At 45.7% G+C, this 18,179-nt stretch overlaps 1 protein-coding gene across 1 annotated transcript in view; it reads left to right on the top strand.

Moving 5' to 3' along the window:
- Positions 1-18,179, top strand: part of GALNT16 (polypeptide N-acetylgalactosaminyltransferase 16) — a 211,899-nt gene that overhangs the window by 139,293 nt on the left and 54,427 nt on the right. Inside the window, exons 4-6 of the mRNA XM_084847928.1 lie at positions 5,702-5,769; positions 11,391-11,456; positions 17,961-18,082. Of these exons, the coding sequence (XP_084704054.1) occupies positions 5,702-5,769; positions 11,391-11,456; positions 17,961-18,082 (256 nt within the window). The remainder of the gene's footprint in view (positions 1-5,701; positions 5,770-11,390; positions 11,457-17,960; positions 18,083-18,179) is intronic.

Here is an 18,179-nt window from a genome sequence, read left to right as displayed (position 1 = left end):
TTGCATTGTTCATTTAAGAAGGCCTTCTTGTCTCTCCTTGCTATTCTCTGGAACTCTGCATTCAGTTGGGTATATCTTCCCCTTTCTCCCTTGCTTTTCGCTTCCCTTCTTTTGTGAGCTACTTGTAAAGCCTCATCAGACAGCCACTTTGCTTTCTTGCATTTCTTTTTCTTTGGGATGGATTTCGTTGCTGCCTCCTGAACAATGTTACGGACCTCCGTCCATAGTTCCTCAGGCACTCTGTCTATCAGGTCTAATCCCTGAAATCTATTCCTCACCTCCACTGTATATTCATCAGGGATATGATTTAGGTCATACCTGAACGGTTTAGTGGTTTTCCCGACGTTCTTCAATTTAAGCCGAAATTTTGCAAGAAGAAGCTCATGATCTGAGCCACAGTCAGCTCCAGGTCTTGTTTTTACTGACTATATGGAGCTTCTCCATCTTTGGCTGCAAAGGACATAATCAATCTGATTTCGATATTGACCATCTGGTGACGTCCATGTGTAGAGTCGCCTCTTGTGCTGTTGGAAAAGAGTGTTTGCTATGATCAGCGTGTTCTCTTGGCAAAACTCTATTAGCTTTTGTCCTGCTTCATTTTGTACACCAAGGCCATGCCTGCCTGTTATCCCGGTGATTTCTTGACTTCCTACTTTAGCATTCCAATCCCCTATGATGAAGAGGACATCTTTTTTTGGTGTTAGTTCTAGAAGGTGTTGTAGGTCTTCATAGAACCGATCAACCTCAGCTTCTTCGGCCTCAGTGGTTGGGGCATAGACTTGAATTACTGTGATGTTGAATGGTTTGCCTTGGATTCGTACTGAGATCATTCTGTTGTTTTTGAGATTGTACCCCAGTACTGCTTTTCCCACCCTTTTGTTGACTATGAGTGCTACTCCATTTCTTCTAAGGGATTCTTGCCCACAATAGTAGATATGATGGTCACCTGAATTAAATTCGCCCATGCCTGTCCATTTTAGTTCGCTGATTCCCAAGATGTCGATGTTCAATCTTGCCATCTCATGTTTGACCACCTCCAGCTTACCTTGATTCATTGATCTGACATTCCAGGTTCCTAAACAATATTGTTCTTTACAGCATTGCATTTTCTTTTCACCACCAGACACATCCACAGCTGAGTGTCCTTTCGGCTTTGGCCCAGCCGCTTCACTCTTTCTGGCGCTACTTGGAAATCCCCTCTGCTCTTCCCCAGTAGCATATTGGACACCTTCCGACCTGAGGGGCTCATCTTCCGGCGTCATCTCTTTTAGCCTTGTGATACGTTCCATGGGGTTTTCTTGGCAAGAATACTGGAGTGGGTTGCCATTTCCTTCTCCAGTGGACCACATTTTGTCAGAACTCTCTGCCATGACCTGTCCGTCTTGGGTGGCCCTGCACGGCATATCTTATGGCTTCACTGAGTTACGCAAGCCCCTTCGCCACAACAAGGCAGTGATCCATGAAGGGGATTTAAAGGACCACCAGCACCTTTATGATCCTACCTAGGGCCCACAAAGGCCCTGGTCATCTGCCTGCCGGTAAGATCTATTAGACTGGTGGGATTAAGAGATCTGGCCTTTTCTGTCATGGCCCCACCTTTAGGAAATAGCCTAGCACAGAATGTTTTTAAATGGGTTTTAAAGGCCTGGATCTTCAAGTCTGCTTTTAAGTGAATGGTTGTCCACTTTATTTTATAAATTGGAGGCTTTACTGTTGTGTTAAATGTTTTATACTGTTGTTTTAGTTAATTATCTCTTCCTTTTTTTGTTTTAAAATGTTAGCTTGTAAACCGCCTTGAGGAGGCTTTGCCTAAACATATTTTACATACATACATACATACGTACAGAATGATAGCCCTGCAGTGTGGTTCACATCGAATACTGCAAGTCAGGCTCCGTGGTTTACAGCAACCATGCAGTATTTTCCAGATGTATTAGGCAGTGTTATCCGTTGCTTTGACCTGAGAGAGTAGTATACAGGAACTCTGCAGTGTAGTTTACTTGTACACCTCTACTGCGGGGGCGGTGGTGCTATGAAAGAATAGTTTACAGTAGCCCTGCAATGATGTCCACTGTTAATATTGCAGGTCAGAGGTGAGGCCGAGGCTGGGTTGGCCTCCCAGGAAACTATCCCCCGTATCTCTCCAGTTGTAGAAAAGGTCAGTCTAGTTGAACTGCCCGCTCAGACCTCTTCTCAGGCCAAATCTAGCATTCCGTTGCATGCTGAAGCCTCACGCTCCATTGACTTGCATGCAGATTGGCTGTACTTTTAAATGTTCAAAACTAAAACAAAACAAAATTTGCACCTGAAGTAAGACCAAAGTTAGATAAGAGACTCCTAACATCAAAAGTTGATGTTAGCTTTTGTTTTTTCAGACATAGGTTCAGGTAACACACCAGAGATACACTGCCACATTTTGTTATGGGGTTGTACTTGTTACTGTTTAGATACTCTTTTTCTTTAATACTTCTCCCCATCACCACCGTTTGGGCTTTGGGGGGGGGGGCAGTAATTGATCTTTCCTTTGTACTTATCTTGTACATTTGAAACCTTCCACAAAATTAAGGTTAAGTGGACAGCACCTGTAGATCAATTATTGCCAGTGTATACTCACCCAGATTTAGAACTCCTGCCAAGAGGCAAAAGGGATTTTAGAAATTATTTTCGTTGCTTATGTGCCAGAAACTTTTAAAATTGGCATCTTGAACAGCTTTCCCACTGGTATCTCTGTTATCTTCAGGGGATGATTGTCAGTCACAAACTGTTTGCCCCACTTGACAACTTTTGCACCACAGGAAACAACTGTTTCTTATGAACTGCTTGCTCATTGGGCACCCCTTGCTCTGCATGAAGTGGTTGTCACTCAGGGTGTGTCTGTACCAGCTGTTTGCCACAAGATATATCCTGGAACATACTCCAGACAGCTGGTGCGGTCTGCAGCACATCACCCTGGATGATGTCTCGGGGAAATTGGTCCCTCATAATGATATTTAGTACTTATATAATGTTTTTAGAGTGTTCAAATTGCTACCTATACATTATTTCTGCATGTCTTACAACAGAGATTGTCAGCCTATAGCTCTAAGACTGCATGCAGCCTCATTTTAAAAGCCCTCTGCAAGCCATCAGTTCAGACTTCTGGCCAGGACTGGCGTCAAGAGTAGGCATAGTAGGGCACCTGCCAAGGGCCTACGCCCCAGCAAGAGCCCCCTGGCGTTGCTCCTCCTCTTCACCTGCCATGTTCACCTGCCTCTCACTCTGGCCCAGACAGTGGAGGTGGTGAGAAGGGCCAGAAATACACCTTGCGTCATAGCAATACAATCCCATCATGGTGATGCTATATCCCTCTTGTGCATTTATACCTCATAAGGCATACAGTGACAACTGTTGTGGTATTTTGGTATTTTGTGGTATTTTGGATAATATGGAAGAAAAAGTGGGAAATAACACTAGAAAAGTGGTATATGGAATGCATAATGTGTCCCAACAGTTAGCGGTGCACTTCAATACCGATAAAAACCACTAGTGTCGATTTAACCAGAGCAGTAGATACCATGACCTACTTGCTCACTGGCTATCTGCCTGTCAAGCAAGCAAGTGGCAGCAATGATGGTTAAGAGGATGAGGAACAATAGCAGCTGGTGACAACGCTGGTGAGAAAGTAGGCTTACTGAGGGAGGGGGCCCATTGATGGTGTCTTCCCCAAGGGTCCTCAAAAACCTGGTGACAGAACTGTTGCTGGCAAGGGTGATTTGTCCCTCCCCCAGCAGCATACTGGGTGGGGAGAAAGAGGGAGAGAAAAAAGAACATGGCAGAAAGGGAGGGGGGGGGAGAGAGAGAGAGAGAGAGAGAAGGGGTGGCCCTCAACAGAAAAACCGTTCTCCTGTCTTACAACAATCCTGTAAGGTAGATGTATATTATTATGTCTACTTTGCAGACAGGGTGGGGGGAGCTGAAGCAGAGAGGATAGGGTTCAACACTTTGGGTAGCTCCTTTAGCGTTCTGGCTGGTTCTGACTGAAAACCAGAATCTATTTAAACCCCACCAAAATCAGAGCCACCAGCCTCCACTGAAGGCATTCCTTCTGGAGCTGAAGGTGGGATAAAGGTAAACATGTGAATCAGTGGAATCCCAAATGGCCAAAGCCATTCCACTAAACTCTGGGTAGTTCCAGGATATTTGAAAATGTTCATGAAAACTTTCCTTCCAGTCATTCTCATATGAGAACAGACATTGCTTGCATCTCCTCCCCCTCCCTTTGCCTCATGATGGACCTGCTCCTTTCTCTTCTCCGCCTCCTCCCTTATTCCCCCTCTAGCACTGCAACACTTGCTTCTTTCCTGGCCATCGGAGCTCACTGAATGTCTGTGCGCATGCGTGTGTGCCTGTGACTGTGTGGTGGGGGCAGTTACATCAACAGTACAATCCTATTTATGTTTGCTCAGAAGTAAGTCCGATTGTATTCAGTGAGGTTTACTCCCAGGAAAAAGTGCCTAGGATTGCAGCCTAAGGGCATCTCTACATCAGCCTAAAACCCTGCATTTAAAACAGGGTTTTCTGCTTCCGTTTTAAATGCAGGATCACTACGACTTGCTTTTTCACCCTCTTCCTTCCCCTCCCTCCCCTTCCCCGCTCCTTCTCCCTGTATCTGAGTCTTCCATTATCTTTCACTGATCTTGCTCCTCTTCTTGCCACTTTTCCTCTTTTCATGGAGGGAACTCAAGCGGAACACAACAGCGTAATTTGATACCTCATTATCTGCGATCTATTTAAAAACAGAACAAAGCGCATTTAGAGCAGGAGACGCCTTGGACGTTCATGGCATCATGTAAAGAGCCCGCAAACTTCCGAGAGAGAGCCATCTCAATCCCAGCCATCTCAATCGCAGGCTAAAAGCTCTGTATGAAGAAAGCCTAAATTCGTCTTGCCCAACCTAGTGCCCTCCAAATAGTTTGGACTACAACTCCCAGGATTCCTAGCCATTGGCCATGCTGGCTGGGTCTGATGGAAGTTGAATCCAAAACATTAAAGTAAGTTTTGCATTTGATTATTCTGTGTTAATTCTGTGTTGATTTTAGTAGTAAGCGAAGGTGGCTCTCACACTGAATTTGGGTTTGGGGAGGGGTTCCAAAGTGGCTCCCACTTGAAAACTAGCGAAGATCGTTGCTCTATAATATGCTGAAACTGCCCTTAGAAAAAAAGCCACTACAGTGGCAGGCTGTTGCAAGCAAGATAGAGGTAGACCTGGTTTGCATGATCACCACAGCCCACCGTGGCTAATTAGCCATGGTGGGTTGTGGCACCGCAGGCACCAGGTTGACAATCCATGCCCCTCCAGCCGCAGCTTCTCATTACGTGCAAACCCAGCGAAGATGGGTTGTTAGGGTGGTTGATAAGCCACCCAGAACCCATAGGCTGTTTTAGGGTTGCGGATGGCTTGTTAAACACCCAACAACCCAGCCTTGCCAGGATCACAAGTAATGAGGAGCTACGGCACACACCTGGTGCACTCCAAATATTCAAAAAGGCATCTGCTACTGTGACGAGAAGCCACACTGAGAAATTCACATGGCTTCTCCTTACGTGTAAACTGTAGTCTGGGTATGGAGATCTGTCTGGAATTATTACTGGGCCAAGGCCATTAAGGGGAATCTATTTTATTTAGAATGACAAAGACTTTTTGTTGTTGTTGTTGTTATAGTGTTCTGAATCGCACCCCTGCCAACCTGATTCAGGAAATAATTTTAGTAGATGACTTCAGCTCTGATCGTAAGTATTGTTTTTCTTCACATTCTCTTTAATTATCTTCTTTGCTTTTTATTCATTTTATTGATGTTTACATTTTTTCTCCTTTGGTCAAAATATTTCCTCTCCTGACTTTATCTGAGGGAAAAGAGAGACAAAGAGAGAGAGGACAGAGGAAGGGCCAAAGCTTTGTTGTGCTTATTTTAATTTCCACCCAAGGAAAAGAAACTAACCAGTTTTTGTTTTCATTTCTTTGTAGCATCTTTTTGAGTGACTGTCCTGGCCAGGAAGCCAAAACATTCCATTCGTTTCATTTATCACCATTTTGTGGACCGTTATCATAAGCAGCGGCATTGCCATGCACTTAAAGACTTTGGGACCTAATCTTTGCATTGGCATCTGTGGAAGGTTTTTCTCCAAGCTTAATTGTCATTTGGAGGGGGGATTGGGGGTGGGGGTACAGTGCACAGGAAAGAGAGGGTTAAGCTTTCCCTCATCAGCTGTTGATTTCCCTAGAAATCCCCACCACCACATGGCAGCTAAGCTTAAGAAAAACCTCCCATCTGCACGAATGGGAAGTTTTTTGTCTAAGCTTCATTGCCTGCAGGGCGGGGGGGGGGGTCTAATCCTTCTTTCCCTAGCTGCAATTCCCCATGAGAATTGCCCCCTGCATGGCAATTGAGCTGATAAAAAAAACCTTCCATCGGCACCACTGGACAATAAGGGGTCTTGGGAATAGGTCCGGGGCCACAAATATATAGATGTCCCAACTATATAAGTTCAAGAGGGAGGAGATAATGTATGCTGTACTGTGTTCTTGACAGACTAGGGTTGTTATCCACAGGTTCTGGCTGAGGTTTTGATAGCACAGAACTATCCCAGGGCAATACATGACTGGAATTCTACTGCAGGAGGCATTATCCTTCCTCCAGGAACCTGCAGCAAGAGAATAGTGTTTACGCTTTGCAGATTAATGTTTCAGTGTCTTTCCCAGTTCCCAAAACAAAGGGCTAAGAAATTTCAGTTCCTCCCTTTCTGGGAACCCAATCTGTGGGCCAAACTAGGCATGATGTCAAATGTATCATTCATAACCACAACTTTTCTTTTTTCTTTAGCAGATGTGGGGGGATTTTGTCAGAACCATAATATGCAGGGAGGGGAGGAGTAACCCTTTCAACTCCCACCACAGCTCCAGTGAAAATCATTCCCTCTCCTAGCTCCTATTAGCCCTGGAAGGAAAATTCCCATTGGTGACAACAGAAATCGGTGTGGGGTGGTGGTGGGTGAAACATGCCTGCTATTTTTTAAAGATCTGGTTGCTAATGATGCACTTAGTGTCATTTTTAGTTTCGCTCTGACCAGTGGCACAGCTTCTAAAGGAGCTGTAGTGGCAAAGACAGAACACACTGTTGGTGGCATCCACAAATGGTAGGCGGCCTTTGCTCTAGGCTTGGAAGTTCAGGGCACTTGTAACCAGCAGATACTCTTGATTATGGTGCAAGAAGATTTGGAGACTCAGAAATCTGAACCAAAAATGCCAGAGAAGTGAAGGAAAGCACACAGTTAAGGCTACAACAGTGAAAAAAATGCAGTTGTGCACCTCTCTAGGTAAGGCTGAATTATCTCACATGTCTCTATATAGTAATTTTATTATGTTGTAGTAGGTACACATCACTGACAGATGGGAGTACAGGAAAGACTCACATGAGTGACTACAACTTAGTGGTAGAGGTCATGGTTTCATGCAGAGGGTTCCAGGTTCAATCCCTGACAGCTCCAGTGAAAAAGATCAGGTAGCTGCAGGTAATGGGATGGACCTCTGCCTTAGACCCCAGACTACTGCTGTCCATCAGAATAGACCTTACTGGCCTAGATAGACAAATAATCTAATCTGATATAAGGCAGTTACCTATATGCCCACGTTCCTAAATTTGTGAGACATTCCCATTTCTCTTGTCACAGAATCAAAGGCTAACAATGGCTGCTAGAAATGATGACTATATGCTGCCTCCAGTATGCCTCTGAGTGCCAATTGCCAGGGAACATGATCAGGAGGGTGCTGTTGCCCTCAAATCCTGCTTGAGGGCTTCCCATGGGCAGCTGATTGGCCACTGTGTGAACAGAATGCTGAACTAGGTGGGCCTTTGGTCTGATCCAGCATGGCTCTTATGTTCTTAAAGACTGTCCCATTGCCTACTCAGAGTTACCCTGCTCTGTGGAATGAGCAATTTCCCTGCCCCTGTTCACAAGCCCAAACATCAGCTGTGGAGTGAACTCAGTGGCCTGGCTGTGGGTCGGGAGGGAGGGTAGGTAGAAGTGCCGATATTCCCACCCCCAGCTCCTGATTGGCAAGGGGCTATGGCTTCATCTCCTTTACAAAGAGGGACTGATGCCGAGCCAGCTCCCCCTACTCAGCCAGAAAAGGCACAGCAGAACTGGAGATCCAGCACCATGGACTCCCGTGCCCCTGTCATCCCATCCTTCCTTTGTTCCCAGGTGAAACGTCAGCCAGTTCACTCACTCTGAGGTCCACATAGTATATAATGTCCCTTTTGACCCCTCAAGTATGTTGGGGGAGCAATATGTCACCTGTTTCTAAGGGTAACCAAAGAGTTATTTTCACTTCTCTCACTTTCCTCAGTGTGTCAGATGTCCCCTCCCCTTGTGTCTTGAAGCCCAAATTCACCTGTTGCACATTCTGCATTTTCAACAGTCTTCGGATGCTCCTTTCATTGTTCTCAAGTATACTGAGTGATGCACTTTATAAAGCATCTTATCTAAATAAGATGCTGAATAATTCTCCTGTTCTCCTCCTTGTATGGCATTTTAGTCTTTTAACTGCTTGTAATCTGCCCAGAGAACATTGGTTATTGGGTGAATTAAAAATATAATAAATAAATTATTATTTTATTTCGTCTTTCAACACACATTCTCCAAGGATCACTATCAAACCTATGAGGGAGCATCTCAGCTGGACATTGTTAGTGTAGCTAGAATGGGATTTTGCTGTGTTCCTGGAGTGTGAATAACCTAAAATGGATTCATGGGTTTACTTTGGGACATGGATTTCCTTGCCTAGCAGATGTCCAACAGTATCTCTGTAGCCTTTAAGCTAGGGTACCTCTCACTGCATCTCAGTGATACAGCTCCTGACAAACTGCCCAAATGAGAGCAATATTTTCAGGCAGTGAGGAGCTATAGAAATGGAAAAGCTCCAGGATGAAGGAGCCAAGAAAAGTACTTTGGTTTGTAGCCTTAGTGCATCTTTCCAAGGCTGTGCAAAGATGATAAGTGAGGGGCTTTGCAAGTTGTGGAAAAGAGCACAGAATATAACGCTGCTGGTGTTAGGGTGTGAGCGAAAATCAAAGTGATGAACAGAGGGAAAAGAAGACTCAGCTTACATTTCTTGCCATAAACCATGTGGACATGATTTTCCAGTGGTCAGACATGGTCCAAATAGTCTCTTTCATCTACAGTACTGCAGTTGAATGGAGTGCTCTGTAATGAGGTGAATTGAAGGGAGACAAAAGGACACCCCACTCTGTCAAGAGTAGTCTTCATAGTTTATAGTGTGCTTCACGTGGGATGTAGACAACCTCAGGCTGCTATATCAGAGACAAATTACATGTAATGCTGGGTTTATCTTTACAGACAAAGAGCTGAGTCTGAGTGTCTTGCCCAAGCCCCATAATGGTGCCTTTCCCAAGCCCTGTAACTTCCCTATAATGGTGTTTACGTTGTTCCAGTTTGAGCCAAGGCTTCCCAGAGTCAAGCTTAATATTTTGTCCATTAGATCTCTTTAGAACTTCATGATAGAGAATGTCCTGAAAAACAAATGGATAAGAATGATCCTTAGTGAAGGATGGACTGCTATTAGCCAGTAGCTCCTTTTTTTGCCTCTCTTCTCCTACAGTGATCTTCACTCCAGTGGAGGCTGGTGGCTCTGATTTCAATGGGGCTGTGACTCTATTCTGGGTTTCAGTCAGAACCAGGCAGAGCTCTAAAGGAGCTATCCAAGGTGCTGGACCCTATTCCCAAAGTAGGTTTAGCGCCTTGGATAGTTCCTTTAGAGTTCTGGCCAGTTCTGACTGAAACCCAGAATGGATTTACAGCCTCACCAAAATCAGAGCCACCAGCCACCACTGGTTCACTCCTGTTCTTTCATTTAGTTTCCAACCTGTACCTGTGGCACAAGCCTCTTTCACTTCTTTCTAAAGGTCAACAGGCAGAACTATGTGTTACAGAGCAAATACTGGTTCCCAAGTCTGTGTTTGCCTTGTAATACTAATGCAGGGACAGGGGTGGCATTTGCAAGGGAAAATCAGGGAGGGTAGGGTGAGCTTATGCCCTTCTGCCACCTGCTGACTTTTTCCCAGCCACCTTTTCTTGCTTTCCTCCCCAGCCAGGCTTCTTTCCTGACTCAGAATTTGCTGGGGTAAAAAGGGGAGGGGGAGGAATTATGGGGATGAATCAGCCCACCATTTCCCCCGTGCAAATAGCCCTCTCCGCATTGACCAGCAAATTTAGGTTTGTGAAACACATGTTTTCAGATGTGACGTGTTGTTACATCCTAAGCTTCTGGTATCAGCTGTTCAATAGGGTTGAACTATATGCTAGACTGTCAGCTGCATATAACCAAGTATCAGCAGCCTTTCTCCCTTGCAAAGTCCCCTCAGAAAAGGATGATTTGCATGACAGGAGATATCATGGGCAAGGTCAGCAGTGCCATTAAGCGGAACATGACTGCCCCAGGTAGCAGATAGTGGGGGGAAGTGGTGGCAGTCCCCTGACTGTTCCCCAGCCCTCAGATACAGTGGAGGACGCTGTCCTGCTACCAAGGTTGAAGTAAGATTCAGCTACTGGTCTAGCCGGCTTTTGTACTTGGAATTGGAGGGACAAGTACCATCTTAGCCTTTGCCTCAAGCAGGCAAAACAATGTCTTGGGCTGTCCCTGATAGTGGGGAAGGGTGTGCTTAACTTTCCCCCTGCTGGTTGTTCCCCCCTGAATCTCCCCCCCTCCCGCAGATACACTTCCTCCCACCAACAATCTGAATATTGGTTCACTTTGCAAATGCAGTTTGGAACCCCGTAGAGGCAAAAGTAGCATAGTGGGAAGGAAATTCAGTTGAAAATTGGCTGGCAGAGGAAGGGCTACGCAGTCCCTTCCAGTCCACACCAACTCTGCTTCGAAGTTCCCCCTTCTGTGGACACTCTGTGAAGGAGAAGGATCTGTTGGGCTTCTTTGCACACAACTACAGTGTAACGCTGCGTTCTGCAAGCTGGCTCCTGCTGTACTACAATTCCAGTTGTCCCCAGCCAGTTATGCTGGATTGGGATAATGGGAGTTGTAGTCCAACACATCTGGAGGGTGCCAGCTTGCAGAAGGGTGGCGCAACATGAGGGGTGTCTGAGAAATGCTGACTTGAACATTTGAGGAGGGAGATGACAGGCAAGCAGAATTCTTTGAGTGATACTTTTGGCAATGGAATTAAGGCCATTTCTTTTGGGATCAACAGATTGATTGATACCATAATGAAAGTAAAGCTTTGCCCTCTGTTGAGACGCATGGGAAGAATTAATTGCAGTTTTTCTGTCGATACTAAGTCAACGAGGCAATTGAGCCAACTGTTTTCTCCCCTCTTCAGCTGAGGACTGCCAGCTCCTTACGAAGATACCAAAGGTCAAATGTCTACGCAACAGTCGTCGAGAAGGTGAGCATGACCAACTTTGCAAGCATTGCCTTCTTTTACAGGAAGCTGATGACAGCGCAAATGAAGACTTTTGAGGAGAGGGGACGTATAAGATCCTCCTCTAAACCAGCCAAGCTCCTCTCCTAGATCCAGTAAAAAACAGCACACAACCCCTGACAGAGCTGCCTTTCCCAATATCCGATCCTGGCTGTCATTTGTTAGGGTTGCAAAGCTTTCCCTGTCTATCCGGGAGAAGGCCAGATCCAATAGCATTGTCAAGTTTTAGATACACCCAGGACAGGCACTTCCACTACTTCAGTTAAAGGGCCACCATGAGCAATCATAGCTTGTCTGAAATGAGTTTCAATTAGTTAACTCTCATTCAGCCGGTTACAAACGTCAGGCAACTAATTAAAGTGCAAAACTGCCACAATTTGTTTAGTCAGAAAGGAGAAATAGAGCTGGGTGTCATTAGCAGATTGATTGCAAACCACTCCAAAACTCCACAGTGCACCTCCAAGCGCAATTTAAAGTGCTGGTTTTAACCTTTAAAGCCTTAAATGGTTTGGGGCCTAGTTACTTGAAGGATCACCTTCACCCATACCAGCCTGCCTGCACTTTAAGATTGGTAATAGAGGCTCTTCTCACTTGCCTGCCTCTGAGCGCAGTCACGTTGGTGGGTATGAAGGAGAGGGCCTTTTCTGCAGTGGCCCCTTGCCTTTGGAATGTACAACTGACTTAAGTCGATCAAACCCCATCACTACAAGCTTTAAGGAAAGCCCTCAAGACTCATTTGTTTTCCTTGGCCTTCTCCTGAGCTGTGTTTTCTGCAAGACAGCTGATGATTTGGGCTGCTATTGTTTTAGTATTTTATGGAAAGGATGTCTGTTTATTATTGTCATTGACTTGTATTAATTCTAATGTTTATTGTTGTATTGTTTTTATCTTGTGAGCGGCCTGGAGACGATTTTGTATGCTAAAAACCCAGTTGAGGGGGTATGACTGGGTGGGTCCAGGGTGTGGTGAATACTTCCCTTCGGGAAGGGGTGGTTCCTGCTGTCCCTAGAATCATAGAACAGTAGGGTTGGAAGGGGCCTATAAGACCATTGAGTCCAACCCCCTGCTCAGTGCAGGAATCCAAGTCAGAGCATCTCTGACAGATGGCTGTCCAGACTCATCTTAAATGCCTCCAGTGTGAGACAGCCCACCACCTCCCTAGGTAATAAGGCACTATTTGATAGTGCTCCCTACTTGAAGAGCACTATCAAATCTCCCCTCAGTCTTCTCTTCTCAAGGCTAAACATGCCCAGTTCTTTCAGTCTCTCTTCATAGGGCTTTGAATAGCAGTTTGTTAGCGCTACTTTCTGGAATCTTACAGCAAGTCAAGGTCAGAACTACCATACATCAGAGCTCGCTAATATTCCTAACCCATGCTGTTGATCCAGAGAGATGCCATGGTAAAAGTGCTGCTGAAGGTTCAAGAGAATAAACAGGGCTACATTCCCTAGTATTTTTCCTGGTGAAAGCCATCAAGCAGGGTCACTAAGAGAGTCACAAATCCTGGTCAGAAACCTGGTTGAAATGGGTCTAGAATAGTCTGTATCAACAGGAGTATATGGAGCTATTGGGCCACAGACTGACAACCACATTAGCTAGAAAAGGGAGTTTAGATACTGGCATAATCTCCCATTCAGGGGAATCCAGGGTGGACTTCTTGTTGTCTTCCTACAGCTTGTTTCAGGCTAGTTGGAACAAAACTCTCCTTCAATTGTTGTTGTTTATTCAGTCAGTCGCTTCCTACTCTTCGTGACGTCATGGAGCAGCCTATGCCAGAGCTTCCTGTCGGCCGTCGCCACCCCCGGCTCCCCCAAGGTCGAGCCCATCACCTCCAGAATATCATCCATCCACCTTGCCCTTGGTTGGCCCCTCTTCCTTTTGCCTTCCACTTTCCCTAGCATCAGCATCTTCTCCAGGGTATCCTGTCTTCTCATTATGTGGCCAAAGTACTCCAGTTTTGCCTTTAATATCATTCCCTCAAGTGAGCATTCTGGCTTTATTTCCTGGAGTATGGACTGGTTTGATCTTCTTGCAGTCCAAGGCACGCTCAGAAATTTCCTCCAGCACCACAGTTCAAAAGCATCTATCTTCCTTCACTCAGCCTTCCTTATGGTCCAGCTCTTGCAGTTGATTATATTCCACAAATCTGCTCCACAAAAAGGCCATCAACTTCTCCCACCTTTTTAATGCTAGCAGTGATGGACAGAGGTTGGTATCCTCTCTGCATCTTTAAATGCTAAAAACTGAAACTCACCCAATAAAGCCTGACCAGAGTTGGGGCTGGATGCATCTGCTATTGCCTCTGTCTGCAGCAGTCAGAGTGGACATGAATGACTGTGTCCAAGAAGGACAATACAAAACTTTTTGCAGCATGCCTGAAGATTCGAAACTATCCAATGAAGGAGAGTTAGATTATAAAAGCTCTTTCACCTCTCATAAAAGCTCCACTAGATGAGAGTGTACAGACATAATAGTGGGAGAGAAGAAATACCATGATGGAAGAGGTCTTTAAATGGCCTTTGGGTTGTGTTCAGTCAGATTTGCTGTAAGACTTCCTTTATTTGTGTTCAGGTCACCTTCCCTGTTGCTTCATTAATCACAGAATCATAGAATAGTAGGGTTGAAAGGGGCCTATAAGACCATCGAGTCCAGCCCCTGCTCAATGCAGGAATCCAAGTCAGAGCATCCCTGACAGATGGCTGTCCAGCCTCATCTTGAATGCCTCCAGTGTGGGAGAGACCACCACCTCCTTAGGTAATTGGTTCCATTGTCGTATTGCTGTAACAGTCAGGAAGTTTTTCCTGATGTTCAGCCGGAATCTGGCTTCCTGTGACTTCAGCCCATTGTTCCGTGTCCTGCACTTTGGGATGATCAAGAAAAGATCCTGGCCTTCCTCTCTGTGACAACCTTTCAAGTCTTGAAGAGTGCTATCATATCTCCCCTCATCTCACTCTACTGGCAGCCAAGAAAGGATGTCTAGAAACTATTGTGTCAACTGACTCTCAGCTTCTTATTCCAGGATTTCAACAAAAATAACAAGCCAAAGCAGCTAAAGAAGCCCCCCAAACCTATCTGGAAACAATTTGGATCCTTAAGCCTCTGGGGTTGACCACTTTAAAGGGTTCACCACTCCCTGGGAGGCCAGTAGGAACCGTAAGCCCAACTTTAAGTACAGTAGTGATCCGTCCATCAGTTATACAAACAGGGATTCCCCCCCCCCCCTCTGCACTACATGTTTCAAACAAATTGCAAAAGTGTATTCAGGGTGGTGCACAAGGGGTAATCCAATACTATCCTCACAATAACCCTAGGACATAGGTTAGCCCAAGAGCCCTCAGTGAGCTTCAGATCTGAATTTTGTGATCAGTATATGGGGCAGTGGCAGCTGTGCATGTGTAAAATAAGGGAAAGTGTGAAAAGAAGAGGCTAGGTCTTTAAAAGCAGGCTTCTATAGATAGGGGCATAGGATGGGGATAGTAGTGTCTCAAAGTGGTGCCACGTTCTGCCTGCCAGAATACCCACTCAGATCTTCCTACCATGGATTACTTCCACCATCTGATCAGAATAAAAAAAACAAACCAAATCAAGAATGCATTTGAGCAAATGTACATTGGGGCCCATGGGTGTCTTGGTGGCCATTAATTCTTTTGTCACTCCTATTGTTAAGGAGGCCTCAGCATGAAATTATACAACCCAAGAATTATCAGCTCGGAGAACCTCAATGCTGTGTCTGAGACTACCTCTTATCTTGGTCATGAACCTATTAGGGAGTGAGGCACGGTCAGTGCTCCAGCAGAATCCTCCATTTATTACACTCATCCAAAAGAGGTTCGCACACTCAGTATGGGCAGTGTTCCACACAGGGTACCTGGGAATGGGTGATGTTCTACCACCTCCCTGCTCATTTCCCCAATGTTGCTCCATTCAGAGTTGTGCCAATTTGCAGGTCCTTCTTCAGGTGAAACAGCTGAGGAGTTTTGAAGGAAGCAAAAAGAATTTTAATAAGACCAGCATTATTTCTCAGGGATGTTTTGCACATCTCGAAAAAGGAGTCAGCCCAGTGGTTCCCATGATGAGAGGAAAACAGAAGAATCAGGAGGAGGAAGCATTAGAATGACCATTCCTGTTGTTACCATACTCGCTCAGGGCACATTCTCCAAACACTTCTGCAGATATGTTCAGGGAGTAAGCCCTTGTGGAATGCAGACTAGGGGGAATTTAGCTCAATTGTGTGGTAGGGGAACTCTTCCCATTGGGACCCTGGCTCTGTTTTCCCTGGAATTCAGTTTGCTATCCATTCCATCAGGGGACAGACACAATTATATTTCACCCTTAGGGGGGTGTTTGAGAAAGGGTTGGGTTGCAATTGTGCCATGTGATTTCAGCTTGGGAGGAGGGAGGGGGGAGGGGAAGGGAAGGGAAGTTACAGTGAGACTTGGAAAGAGATAAAGGTAAAGAAATTACAAAGAGAGAGGAAAATAATTATCACCAATTCTTATGTTCTGTCTGGGTCCTAGTGAAAGGCAGTGATCCAAGGAGGTTCTTGGGCCTTAGAAGGAGCATAGGAAAAGAAAAGTGTAGGGAAGTGCATGGAGGGAGCAAGGCTCCTATGTGACTTGCAAAGAACAGGACTCTTCAGGGGAAAGGAGAAGTGGTGATGAGGAGGAGGATGGCTCTAGGGGAGAAGAAAGGCAGCGTGGGTGCTCTCTATACAACTTGTTATGCCTAGGGGGTGGTCCAAGGGGTGGGATCTCCAGGTAAACATAAAAGGAAACATTACTTAACAAAGAGAAACATCCATGATGTCAAGCACTTCTGGAAGGAGACTCAAATTTCTTCTAGATGACAGATAAGTTTACAGTGAGATTTGGTTTAATAGGTGGTATGTTGGTGCTTGATTAAGTTAGGGCATTTCAACATGAGGCTTTTATTGTGCACTCAGGATTGGCCACCTACATTTTACATGATGTCATCAAACTCCAGGGCACCTCCCATGTGCCAGGAGCGTCCTAGCGGCCTCTTTCAGTCTACTCCAATAGCCAACTCAAGACACAGACAAAAGGATTCTTTTCAAGGCTTTAATCCTTTTACAACTTAATGGCTCTTTCAGATGCTAATCACCAGCCACTAAGCAATGAACAGCAGAGTAGCCTATGCTCCGAGTTAGGCAGTTGGTCCCTGTTTGAAGGAGAATCACTTGCAGACCCTGAACTTATGGGCTAGGGAGAGTTCCTCCCTCTTTCCCTTGGGTCCACGGGACGCGACTGTTGCTTGCGTGCCAAACAGGCGCTACGCCTCCTTTCCACGCCCTACATCGTTCGTCGCTCCCTGCGTCTGCATCGAGCGTCTAGCAAGCCCACCTCCCGCACTCTCTCACTGCCAGGGTCACTATCTCAGGAATGCTGGCAGGAGGAATCTCTGCCAGCTGCTGTGCCTGTGAGGGATGAGCTGGCTCCTCTCCCACGGATTGCTGATCCTCCTCAGAATCAGAACTGCTCTGGGGTTCTATGGGCTCAGTTTCCACCCTGACACCATGCTTTCTAGCCATTATAGCGGTGTTGTTCTCAACAGGGATAACACGGTAAGACATCTTCTTGCACTTGGAAGCGTGATAAATTCCTGGTGAATTTCCAGAAACCCGCTACGTCGCAGCTATACCACAGCACCATCTAGTGGCAGTATAACGAAATCTATACAACTTGCCCAGAAAGAAACTCCCTGGAAAAAAAACCACATGTAAAGGAGGTGATCTTAATCCCACAAGGAATCTGGAAGCAGAATCCCTGGTAAAGGTGCAGGATTTTAGTCACATGTGGGGAAGCCCCTAGAATGGGAGGAAGATTTGGCTTAATGGCCTGCGATCTCTGGAGGTGCCAGAATAGCTGAACAGCTGAAGGGCTTCCTCTTTGGCCCATGTTACTAGAGGTCAGGCACAAAATATACCATTTGATTTGTCCTGGTCAGCGATGTCTACACCAGCGGGCAAAATGGAACTGTTTGAGCCAGCACACCCTGTGAGGAGACACACATAACAGACACAAAACCATTGCTCTCCAGCAACACAGTCCAAAGTCCTGTTGCCCCTAAATGAATCCCACTGTGTGTACAAAGGAGTAGGTGCATTGTAAAGCACTGTAAGACAACCACACAGCAAAAAACAAAAACAAAACCTAACCTGTAATGTTCATATACACTTTCAGGTCACTGCATGTCTCATCCATGTTATTTCAGCCAGGATAGCGTTGCTACAGGAAGTCATTAGCTGTTATTTCCCCAACCTGTTTAGCTTCCTGCATCTCCTGGCTAAAGGGAGGGTTCAGATATTGCACATAGGGTGCCACTGGTCAATTCATTAGTCATTGGCTGACTTTGATCTAAATAGCATCCCTTTATCTCTTCCCTAAACAGTTCTGTCCTTTTCTTTTCCACCACCCTTTTCTCCCCATTGCTTCCCACTCCCCCTTTCAGGGCTGATCCGCTCTCGAGTGCGAGGTGCTGATGCTGCAACAGCTGATATTCTCACCTTCCTGGACAGCCATTGTGAAGTGAACAGTGAATGGCTGCAACCTATGCTCCAAAGAGTGAAAGAGGTGAGCATGTTCCCTCTGCCTTCTGCCTCTGCTTCATGCCATTCTTTTTGTTAATGGCTGGCATCCAGCTTCTTGCACCACCTATGTAGCACCTACA

Source organism: Heloderma suspectum, chromosome 1 (assembly GCF_057233095.1).
Source record: "Heloderma suspectum isolate Gila_16-S chromosome 1, 16-S_ref, whole genome shotgun sequence".
Classification (NCBI taxonomy): domain Eukaryota; kingdom Metazoa; phylum Chordata; class Lepidosauria; order Squamata; family Helodermatidae; genus Heloderma; species Heloderma suspectum.
Note: the sequence above shows the minus strand (reverse complement) of the source record. Positions and strands in the feature narration are given on the sequence as shown.